Source organism: Rhinolophus sinicus, linkage group LG05 (assembly GCF_036562045.2).
Source record: "Rhinolophus sinicus isolate RSC01 linkage group LG05, ASM3656204v1, whole genome shotgun sequence".
NCBI lineage: Eukaryota > Metazoa > Chordata > Mammalia > Chiroptera > Rhinolophidae > Rhinolophus > Rhinolophus sinicus.
The window spans coordinates 554,049-566,190 of NC_133755.1; the positions used below are offsets into that span (position 1 = coordinate 554,049).

Below are 12,142 nucleotides of genomic sequence, written 5' to 3' on the forward strand. Positions count from 1 at the left end.
AATGTGAATCGCACATGGGTGACAAGTTGGTGACACGTAGGTGCACATGTTGGTGCTGCAGGGGCCACCGTGGAATGGAGCCCAGGGTGGTTGGCGAGCCTGGTTTGCTGGTGGTGTGGGGGCCTGTGTGCAAAGCCTGAGTGTCTGGAAGGCCAGAGGGGTTGCACATGCAGGGACAGCTGGAGACACACTAGGTGCTTCCTGCCCCAGGAGCCTGGGGGGGAACTGTCCCCTCTTACTGAGGGCGGCACATGAAACTCAACAGGCTGATTATCCGTGAGGTGAATCGACTCAGCCATGCAGCACTGACTTGCAATCCGGTCTGTCTGGGATAAGCCAGATGCACCTGGACTTACTTCATTCAAGGTGAAGGTGAGGAAATTAATCCGTGAGGTCTATCTTGGTAAGTGTGAGCCCCACCCCTGTGACATCAGCAGAGGGCCTGGCCAGTGCCAGGCAGGTTCCTATGTAGGCAATCTATCTGCCAGACTGATGGTGGCACTGAACCAGAGAAGAGCAGCTTGGGGCATTGCCACCGACCCCTGATGCCTGGAACACCCCAGACACCTTTCTCAGCTGCTGTGGGTGACGTCTGATTGTGCTGAGGTGTCCCCCAGCCATAGATGTCACTGTGGAGTGAGGGACAGCAAGCTCCCCTCCCCTGGTCCATCTTCCCTTTGGCGCTCTCTCTGTCTTGCGTCTGAAGCCCAGTTATTTCCGGGCTTCCTTGTCCTGGAAGAACATGCCCGCCCACACCTATGCCTGGGGGTCTCATTTCTATATGAAGTCCTGCTCATGCTTTAATATTATAACTTTCCTGTCAAGAAACATGCATTTGATAAAGAGCCTTCAGACGACAATATCTTAAATCAACCTGACAAATGCTACAAATGTGGGCAGAATATCTCATTACAGCATTGATCTGAAGAGAGAGCAAACGTGACTTGACAGAAGGCCAAGGAGAAAGCCTGCGTGTTTCTCATTTTATCTGAGAACACTGCAAAGTAGTTTTTCTAACGACAGCCTGATTTACTCCATGGTTGCCTGCCATTAGACTATAATGGTCAAGTTCACCGTTATACTCTAACATGGGGCTGTACCTCATCATTCAAGGAAAATAAAAGGTAGTTCCCATTTTAAACTGTCCAATTTTCAGCAATTTACCTAAGAACTCAAGTGACACAGCCCCCAGCCCCCATCTGAATGAGACTAGATTGTCCACATGTAATCAGTAGAGTAGATGGTTCTACGAGAATAGGTCTCATCTGGAAAACAAATAAGCATATCTAGAAAAGATAACTCATTTAATGAGTATTTTGTGTCCAAATCTAAAGTCGGAGTTTTGTGTACACTAATAAAATTTTACAGTATAGTAGTTTCTTCATTCAAGACAAGTTATGTTTCAACCTAATGACGTCAACATGATGATACACCGTGGGATAAACTCGAGAGTCTGGTCTGGAAAAGCACATCCTTTTTCCTCCCTACTTTGGGTTGTTCTCCAGTGCCTTCACCCAGTCATTTTTTAAATATTTTGTCCAGGATTTGTAACTTTTCTTCTGTAGGCCTTGTCTATTTATTTGTGTTTTTCACCTGTCCGTCACCCCGCCCCTTTGGCAACCAGCAGCTTCTTCTCTATCCTGCTCTGTTTCTGTTTTGTTTACTCTTCGTTTTGTCCTTTTAGATCCCACACATAACTGAGATCATGTGGCATTTATCTCTCTGGATGACTTATTTCATCAGCATAATACCTTCTAGGTCCATCCATGTTGTGGCGAATGGTAAGAATTCATTCTTTTTATGGCTGAGTAATACTCCATTGTATAAATGTACCACCTCCTCTTTATCCAGTCGTCTGTTGATGGGCACTTGGGTTGCTTCCCTGTCTTGACTATTGTAAATAATGCTGCAGTGAACACGGGGGTGCAGGTATCTTTTTGAATTAGTGGTTTGGATTTTTTCACGTAAATACTCAGAAGTAGAAATGATGGGTCCTAAGGTAATTCTATTTTTAATTTTTTGAGGAAGCTCCACACTGTTTTCCGTAGTGGCTGCACCAATCTGCAATCCCACCAACAGTGCAGGAGGGTTCCCTTCTCTCCACAGCCTCACCAACACTTGTTGTTTGTTGACTTACTGATGATGCCATTCTGACAGGAGTGAGGTGGTATCTCATTGTGGTTTTCATTTGCATTTTCCTGATGGTTAGTGACGTTGAGCATCTTTTCATATATCTGCTGACCATGTGCATGTCCTCTTTGGTGAAATGTCTGTTCAGGTCCTTTGCCCATTTTTCTTTATGAAATTCAAATAAAGGATGACAAGTAATTTTTCTAAATGCTTGACAGAACCTTGAAGTATCAGATAAATTCATATAAGAATTTACTGAGCATGACTCAGGCCTGCCTGGGGCATAGGGGTGGGGCAGTCAGTGTCCTGAGGGAGACCACAAGGGTTGGAATAAATTAGCACTGATTTATGACACAACTGGAAAACTGATTGACTCACAGAAAGTGACCCACAGAATCTGCCAAGCAGGGCTGGCTGGCAAAGTGCAGAACACAGACCGTTCTCTGGGAAGCAGCCTAACAGCTTGGACACCCTGTGCTCACTCACCCTGGTCTTCTGTTTTCTTAAAGGAAACACAGTGTTCTGGAACACAGTGGTGGTATGAAAAGAAAAAGGTTTTGTTGTTATTGTCCTGGGTAGTTTTGTATTTTTGCAAGCAGATCAAAGCATCACACAGAGGTCATGGGCCACTTGGCTTCAGTGAGCAATGAGTGCTCTCGCTGCTAGAAGCTCTGGGAAGCTTCCAGAAGCTCTGGGAAGCTCCCAGCACATTTGATAAACAGTAGGGAGTTGGCAGGTGTTGACGCCTGTGGCTCTTCGCAGTGCTACCGCAAGTCACATCTTCATGGGATGGTGTCGCCTTACCCAACAGACTGACCCACCCCTGCACCAAGGCTTTGAAACCCCCAGCTTCCACTGGGTGGCTCTTCTAGAAGGACATACTTTAAACCAACACACGCAGGTGATGCTTTAAAGAAGTTTCCCGTGAGCTTTACTTCAACCACAAAGCTTTTGGATTGCAAAGTCCACTGGCAGAAAGTAGAATATCCACATATTCCAGGTGGGAAACTTGCATTTGACTCATGGGGGGGCCAGGATCTCCAGCAAACAAGACTGTCAAGTTGGGCCAGTTTAATCGTTTCGAATTAAGTCACTATTGTAATCTTTACCAGCTCTGTTGCCTGAATGACATTCACAGACGCGAGAGAAGAAGACAAACTTCTGCGTCTACTTTCCTTTTACTTTGAAAATGGGGTTTATTTTACACACACATATTTTTAGCACAGTCGGTGCCCGGTCCATCCTCATTAACCCGAATGCACACTTTGACTCCTTTCCCTCATATTCGTTGCTAAGTAAGTCATGGGCGCTACAACGGGTTAGGTAGCGCTGTCCCCCACCCTAATGAGAGGAACTTTGGGGCCGTTTTAATCCACTGCGAGGGACAATCAGAAGAGAAGGAAACCTTTCATGTGGCAGATGATGACAATCGCTATGTTGAGCAGCAACATAATTTTTATCTGTGTGAGGTAGTGGTTGTCCCTCTAGGCCATGCCGGTGGTGTCACGGGGCCACCTCCCAGCTGGGACACACAGTGACATTTATTTCCACCCTTCTTATAGCCGTGGATCCTCTCTATGTGTCTACAAGCTTCTTACATTCAGAAAACTTATTTTTGAAATGTTATTAAAAATTGACAGGGGGGACCCTGGGTTATAGAAAACACGTGAAGTTAAAGCCAGCTATTCCCTAAAACCCCAAAATATAGGCAACTTTACTGCATGTGTCTTAGAAAGAGACACTATCTATTGTGATGTGTGAAACCATCTGGCAGACTAATGAAAATGTAAATTTCCTCCAGGCTCCCCAGAGACTGAGACATACTTTCATTGTAGGTGTGACTTTATTCAAGAATCTTATCAGCAGGAATTGAGTATTAACCCCCACAGTCTTCTTCATGTCTCGGCAAGTCAATCATTAATGACTAAGCCTTGAGAAGATCTTTTATTTTATTTAATTCCTTTTATCTTTTATTTAAAAATGTGAACAGATTGCTTTCTAATCGTGCATTCTTGTGGCAGACATTCCAAGCAGTAGAAGTAAAAAGATCCCTTTTTAACAGGCCTCCTTCCCCACCGTTTGGCGTCCCTGGCGTCCCTGTGGTCCGTCTCCTGTGCCACGTTCCTCCCGGTGGTGCACGGTGGGTCTGCAGGGGTCGTCCTCACCCTTGTTTGGAGGGCAGACAGCACGGCATCTGGTGCCCTCGCAGGAACCAGGCCTCCAGTGTCCGCGCCTCAGGCCACCTCCCCAAAAGCAGCGGCCACCTGAGGCATACCTGTGGCAGGTACGTCACGGGGTGGGTGGCACCACTGCCCCAGGAGAGCAGAACTGGCACAGTGGTCCCCACTCCTGCGGCCAGTCCTTCCTTGTCTCCCTGCTGGCACCCACAGCCTCCTTGGGCTCAGCTGCCAGGGAGCACAGCAGGACACGTGCCCTCCACCTAGGGCCCCGACATCCACTCACGTGATTACAGTTTCTGCCGCCCCAAGGCCACTCCGCAGCAGATGTGAACATGCAGCAGAACACTTGTCCGACTGTTCAGATACATTCCAGGTTTGCAGCAGTGGGTGGTCCCCGGGTTTGAGTTAGGGGTTGGAGGGAGTGAGGGGCTGAAAGCCAAGTGTTTATCCAGAGACCCTGCTGAGTGGGCAAGGCCACGAGACAGCAGACATAAATCGGTTGTGTTGATGGCAAGGGCCTGAAAGACAGGTGTCCCGAGACCCCAGCCCTGGTCACGCCCGGGGACCCCTGCGTCGGCTCAGGGTGCTGAGAGCTTCACTTACAGTTTCTTCACCGTGGAATCCCCATGTACAGACCCTTAAGCCCCATCTGTCCTGCACACTCAAATAATGGGGTACATTTTCTTGCCTGATTATGAATAATGAAATGGCCAGTGCCACCTCTTCTGGTGCCAGGAGAGAAATGGCCTTTCGCAGTTGGGACCCAGTGGGAGTGACAACCTTGCTGTCACTTACTGCAACCTCTTATAGGCTGAGTTATGTTCCCTCAAAATTCAATGTTAAAGCCCTAACCTCCAGCACCTTAGATTGTATTTGGTGATAAGGTTTTCCACAAAGTAATTGAGTTAAAGTGGGTTCAGGGTGGGCTCTATGCCAGTGTCTTTTTAAGAAGAGGACACAGGCACACACAGAGGGACACCACGTGAGGATGTGGGGAGAAGATGACGTCCACACACCCAGGACAGAGGCTGCAGGAGGAACCAGCCCTGCAAGCACCTTGGTCTCAGACTTCCGTCCTCCAGGACGTGAGAAATGAATTTCTGTTGTTTAAGCCCCATCTGTGGTGCTTTGGTACGTCTCCCAAGGGAACAGGTACAACACCCTTTGCATCCTGACAGGAGGCTTCTCATGGTTTTGTGTTGAATCCTTCCATTGAACTTGCAATGAACAGATGTAAGGGCCTTGTTTACATTATAAGACCAGCACCACGAGTCTCCTGCTCATCCTTTACAATTCACCCTCACAGTGATCTAATCAGCTCTTTAAATGTGTCATCCATCATTCATTCCATTCTTTCATCTATTCACACATCCATCCATCCATCATCCATCCATCCATCCATCCATCCATCCATCCATCCATCCATCCATCTATCATCCGTCCATCCTCCCATCCATCCATCCATCCATCCATCCATCCATCCATCCATCGGTCTTCCATCTGTCATCCATCCATCCATCATCCATCCATCCATCATCCGTCCATCCTCCCATCCATCCATCTATACATCTCCATCCATCCATCCATCATCCATCCATCCATCCATCCATCCTTCCATCCATCCATCCATCGGTCTTCCATCTGTCATCCATCCATCATCCATCCATCCATCATCCATCCATCCATCCATCCATCTATACATCCATCCATCCATCCATCATCCATCCATCCATCCATCCATCCATCCATCCATCCATCCTTCCATCCATCATCCATCCATCCATCCATCCATCCATCCATCCATCGGTCTTCCATCCATCATCCATCCATCCATCCATCATCCATCCATCCATCATCCATCCATCCATCCATCATCCATCCATCCATCATCCATCCATCCATCATCCATCCATCCATCATCCATCCATCATCCATCCATCCATCCATCCATCATCCATCCATCCATCCATCCATCATCCATCCATCCATCCATCATCCATCCATCCATCCATCATCCATCCATCCATCCATCCATCCATCCATCATCCATCCATCCATCCATCCATCCATCCATCCATCATCCATCCATCCATCATCCATCCATCCATCCATCCATCCATCCATCATCCATCCATCCATCCATCCATCCATCCATCATCCATCCATCCATCCATCCATCCATCCATCCATCCATCCATCATCCATCCATCCTCCCATCCATCCATCTATACATCTCCATCCATCCATCCATCATCCATCCATCCATCCATCCATCCTTCCATCCATCCATCCATCGGTCTTCCATCTGTCATCCATCCATCCATCATCCATCCATCCATCATCCGTCCATCCTCCCATCCATCCATCTATACATCTCCATCCATCCATCCATCATCCATCCATCCATCCATCCATCCATCCATCCATCCATCCATCGGTCTTCCATCCATCATCCATCCATCCATCCATCCATCCATCCATCCATCGGTCTTCCATCCATCATCCATCCATCCATCCATCCATCCATCCATCATCCATCCATCCATCCATCATCCATCCATCCATCATCCATCCATCCATCATCCATCCATCCATCCATCATCCATCCATCCATTCATCCATCCATCCATCATCCATCCATCCATCCATCATCCATCCATCCATCATCCATCCATCCATCCATCATCCATCCATCCATTCATCCATCATCCATCCATCCATTCATCCATCCATCATCCATCCATCCATCCATCATCCATCCATCCATCCATCATCCATCCATCCATCCATCCATCCATCCATCATCCATCCATCCATTCATCCATCCATCATCCATCCATCCATCCATCATCCATCATCCATCCATCCATCCATCCATCGGTCTTCCATCCATCATCCATCCATCCATCCATCCATCCATCCATCCATCCATCGGTCTTCCATCTGTCATCCATCCATCCATCTCCATCCATCCATCCATTCATCCATCCATCATCCATCCATCCATCCATCCATCCATCCATCCATCCATCGGTCTTCCATCCATCATCCATCCATCCATCCATCCATCCATCCATCCATCCATCGGTCTTCCATCCATCATCCATCCATCCATCCATCCATCCATCCATCATCCATCCATCCATTATCCATCCGTGCACCCACCCACAAACATTTTTGATTGCCAACATATGCCATACTTTTCTCAGCACTATGGACAAAACAAGAAACAAAATCAACATATCATGGCACCTCCCTGCTGTCCTCTTTAACCAGAAGTCTCTCCTCTCTCCTCTCTTCTTACCCTTTATCTCCCTGTGAAAGATTTCCTTACCATGTCAGGCAGTCAGGCACCCTGTTCTGTGTTCCCAAGGCTCACACCCAGGATTCTAATAGGGGATGTGTCACATGCCACAGAAGTGTTCAGTTGTCGTCCTAGCGACCCTGTCCCTCTCATAAGCTAGGGGTACCTCTACTCATGTTCCTGTCTGTCCAGCACAGAGCTTAGCCCCAAAGAGGCACCCAACAACCATCTATCTGTTAAATCCAACAGTGAATACGTGTCATTTATCCTAGTGACTCAATATAACAAACAACTTCAACTGGATTATACTCTAAATTAGGCCTTTGGGGTTTTTTAGTTCTGTGTATATTTTTTACTGTCATTACAAAAGAACCCCCAAGCTATCTAGGAAGAGAACATATATTCTCTCACGCTGAAATGTGGTCAAAACGACACTGAATATACAATTTTGGTTTTGTTTTGTTGTTTCCCTAAATTGAGTGACTTGACTGTTTTGCCCTCATGTAAGCGATGCCTTGAGTTCACAGGAAGAAACACCTCATCACTTTTCCTGAGAAAACTCTGTGTTTGTAAATCAGGAATTATTGTGTGTGATATTCACATTTTCCTCTAGAAATTGTTCAGGTGCGTTTGCTGACTTCCCCAGGCATATCAGAGAATTGCCCTTGGGGTGAGAAGCTCTGCTTTCTAACACTATGGGATCCAGAGCCTTTTACATAAACTAGTAATTCTGAACCTCTATGAAATGCTGAGCTTAGCAACATGACATTTCTTCAGAACCTCCAATCTTTTTCTTTTCTTTTTCCAGGGAAGGTGAATTATATTTTCTGTCTTTCTGTGACTATTTTAAGGCAGTGAAGCGAGTGGGCCACACCTGACATCTACTCATCTTCTCTCTGCTTTCAGACAGAATTTGGCTTGAATCGCATGGTTCTTGCACCCATGTCAGTCCTCGAGAGTGACAGTGACGTGACCTCTGACCTGCTCCTGCTTATCACAGCACTGCCATGCGGAACGCAGTCTGTCTGTTAACTCATTTAAGGTGAGAGCGCCGCCGTGAAGCAAAGGGCCACATGTTGCCCACCACCTCCTAGCGAGCTCAGGTCAGGACCCCAGTCATTTCCTTCTCAGAAACAGAAACAGGAGGTGCCTTCCTGTGATTGACAAGGGGGAGGGTGAAGCTGCCAAGGGCCTGAGAGCCCTGGATGAGGTGAGGCTGTGTCACTCCCGCCCACTGTTCTGGGCAGGACAGTTTCAAAGGAAGTGATCAGTTTGACCCGGTCGTGTGCTGGGAGGTCCTGGACCGGAAGGCACACTGGGCTGCGTTCAGTTGTCACCACTCCCCGCCCCTCACATATGCGTGGCCTGTGTGACCTTGGAAATGTAACTTGGCTGCAGGTGTAGCCAGCGGGGGATGTAGTGGGCCGTGGAGGAAAGCTGAGGTCACAGAGGGATGGGGGTTGATGTAGTTGTTAGCAGGAGATGTGTGTGCACAGCTTCCCAAACCCCAGGACACACGTCTTACTGGACACGTCACTTGCTCAAATCTCTGCTCATGTCAATATCAGCAAGCCACACTTTGTCGCGAGTGGAATGTGTGCCCTCACTTTCAGAATTCTCTCAGGAGGACGTGTGTGTGAATAAAGTGCCTTTCCAAGTTCTAACAGCCCTCCCGGAGTCCCCAGACCCCTGGGCTCTGCCTTGCGGGAAAGGGGGCGGCGGTCTCTCTGTGTAAGTTAGAGAATGTTTTGAGTGTTGACAAGCGGTTCCCATTCCGGGGCTTTCAGAGATGAGCAGAAGGGGGCCAAGTGCTGTGCAAAGCACAGCTCTTGATATCTTTACAGACTGGCCAAGCCACTAGATTCCTGTATGTGCTTGGGACCTTAACAGCAGCCCAAATGTTTTCTTTATTTCTTTTTTAAAGTGGAACATTTATTTTTTAAAAGTCTTCCAAACAATTCCCTTTCCCAGATTGTCTTTGAGCAGTTAGCTAAGTAATGTGGGCATTTCAGGAAATTCACATGGTTTTCTGTTCCTAAGTCATCCAATGTCAGCATTCTCAACACACAATGTACAACCTGGTCACCGGGACATTCAGTGACCAGAAGAGCGCAGTGCCCTCCTCCCAGCCATCCATGTTTCTGCCATCCCTCCCACGAGCTGAGCTCGCTGAGGAGGAGGAGGTCATGTTTCTCTGAGACCCCGACCTTCAGGGTCGGGCTGAAGGGCACAGTTCGGATGAGAAAGTCGAGGCCTGGGAGCCTGTGTTGTTGGGAGGTGTTTGGCTCCACCTGGCAACGTCCTGGATCCTCTTAAGAGAGTGTGACGTGATGACTCATGAACTGGAAAGTACTAGAAGACTCAGTGGAACGAGGACCGTCACACGCCATGGAGCATCCACACAAACTCCTGCAGTCAGCTGACGCCAAGGTCACACACATCCTTCTGCCACTTAACCACAAGGGCCTGTGTCCCTGTGTGCAGAGCAGACTGACGTGAGCTGAGTCACTAACCCCTGGCAGCCAATTGAGCGGGTCGACGGGTGAGCAGTCAGTGGCTCAGAGCTGTGGCCTGTGGAGACCATGGCTCTTTGGCGGGTGTGGCCCTGGCTGAGACTGAGTCCCCAGGACAAGCCCTGCTTCTCGTCCTGTCTCCCGGGGGCATCCCACCCTCAGCCTGGACGTCACCCAGCCGAGTGAATGCACAACCTCAGTTAGGGGCCCCTGGGGACAGACACCTGGGCCCTGCTGGGGTGTCAGCACAGCCAGCCTTCCTGGTATGTTGGACACACATGTGTCTTCAGCTGGACACCAGCTGCTGTCAGGCTGTGCTTGGGGCCCAGGGTGCAGGAAAGTTGTGTAGCCCTGAATACTAGCCCCACTTCTGATACAGTGTGATGCTCACAGCAGGAGACACACAGAAGCTTGCAGACCAAGGCAGCCAAGACCCCGGCCTCCCGCTGCATACACAGAACCGTCTGCACTCAGACAGTCGCAGCGACCTTGGAGGTGCTGAGAAGAGAGACACCAACCTAGGACAAGAGTTCGTCCCTCTGGGCTCAGGGCCACATTGTCTCCACTCAGACTCTTGAACCTCAGTGAGAAGTGGTGGCTGGAGGGGCAGAGCCAGCCCGGCCATTGGAGCCTCTGCCGAGGTGACGAGGTGACAAAGGGCTACTGGCCTCCTGGGCAGTAGCACAAGTGATGATGGCATTAGTTAATGCAGCAGGAGAGGAAAGGAAGAGGAAAAATAACCACCAATTCACAATTCGGAGGTTTCCTCTCCCAGTTTATCTGATTGTCCCGCAGCCCCACCCAGGTCACCTCCTGTCCGTTCCCAGGTCTGTCCTTCCAGCCCCAGGGTCCACCTCAGTCCTCCTGCATGGTCCTCTTGTGAGTTTATGTCCCTCCTTCCTGTCCCACTGTGCTGTCACCTGATGTCCCATAGCACAGTGTCACTTTCGTCCCCAAAGCTCTCTCTCCTTTACTTTCTCCAAGGCCAGAGCCCATCTGAGCACGACAGTGCCTGGCTCTGTTGGGGCCAGGCTGTTCTTCCTGGGGGCTGAGAGCAAAAGGCCCAGGGCTCGTGGGCTTCACGCACCACCCACACCCCCTGAGCCGTCCAGCCGTCTCTGCAAACTGGCCGTGACACGGTGGTCACCTAAACAGCTCTCCCTGTGCTGCAGAGTCCTGCCCTCTGTCTCGAGCCAGGTCGGGCGACGTCCTTATCGACAGGGTGCCTGTGACGTCAGCCTCGTGCGGTGACTCTGTCGTCCTGCACCACCTGGCTGTTGGGCGCCGCCGCCATCGGCTCAGAGGCCCACGGGCGCCTCGCAGCTGCGCGTTGTTGTTGCCTTTTTCCTGTGCATTTATCACTCACCACCTTGTACTGTGATGCTTTATGGACACATCTTATCTCCACTTCCAGCTGCGTCATTATGGAATTGCAGCTTCAGAGATTGAGACCCTTCAATTTATTTTTGATAAGAAAGGCTTTGGGTAACGTTTTCAGCATTCTAACCTAACTTGGAAAGAAACGCCTGGTTCCCGGGTCCCCTCCTCAAACTCGAAGCCTTGTACCTAGACCTCCAGGACCCTCCCTGTCCTGGCTGGGGACCTGGGGACACTGTCCCTCGCGGGGTGGCCCCCCTGAGGGGCTGGGACACACCCCAAAGCCCAGAACTCAGCCCCCTCCCCCCTCCCATGTCTGCAGCTACAACAACTCCTGCCCGTGGGCCACGCAGCCCACTCCTCTTTCCAAATGTCAGTATTGTCATTTTCTAATGAAAATTCTGCCACTCTTTGAAAGCCATCCAGGTGTGGTCTGTCACCATGTCCTCCCCCGGTCCTACGAAGGGGCCTCAGGGAGGTGGCAGGCATGGAAGGACCCCCTGCCTGATGTCCCTCTAACCACAGAGCCTCAGATTATTCTGGAACGGTTACTTTTGGACCCACTCAGTGGCCTCCCTTTGCACTACATAGAGTGATGGCCAGAACTGATCCACTAAGGTCCCACTGCAGGAAAAACC

The 12,142-nt window shown here is 49.5% G+C and overlaps 1 protein-coding gene across 1 annotated transcript in view; it reads left to right on the forward strand.

The window, feature by feature from the left end:
- The first annotated feature begins 4,197 nt into the window (after window positions 1-4,197).
- TPO (thyroid peroxidase) overlaps window positions 4,198-12,142 on the forward strand; it is a 46,676-nt gene continuing 38,731 nt past the window's right edge. Inside the window, exons 1-2 of the mRNA XM_019752038.2 lie at window positions 4,198-4,414; window positions 8,521-8,656. Of these exons, the coding sequence (XP_019607597.2) occupies window positions 8,622-8,656 (35 nt within the window). The 5' untranslated portion in view covers window positions 4,198-4,414; window positions 8,521-8,621. The remainder of the gene's footprint in view (window positions 4,415-8,520; window positions 8,657-12,142) is intronic.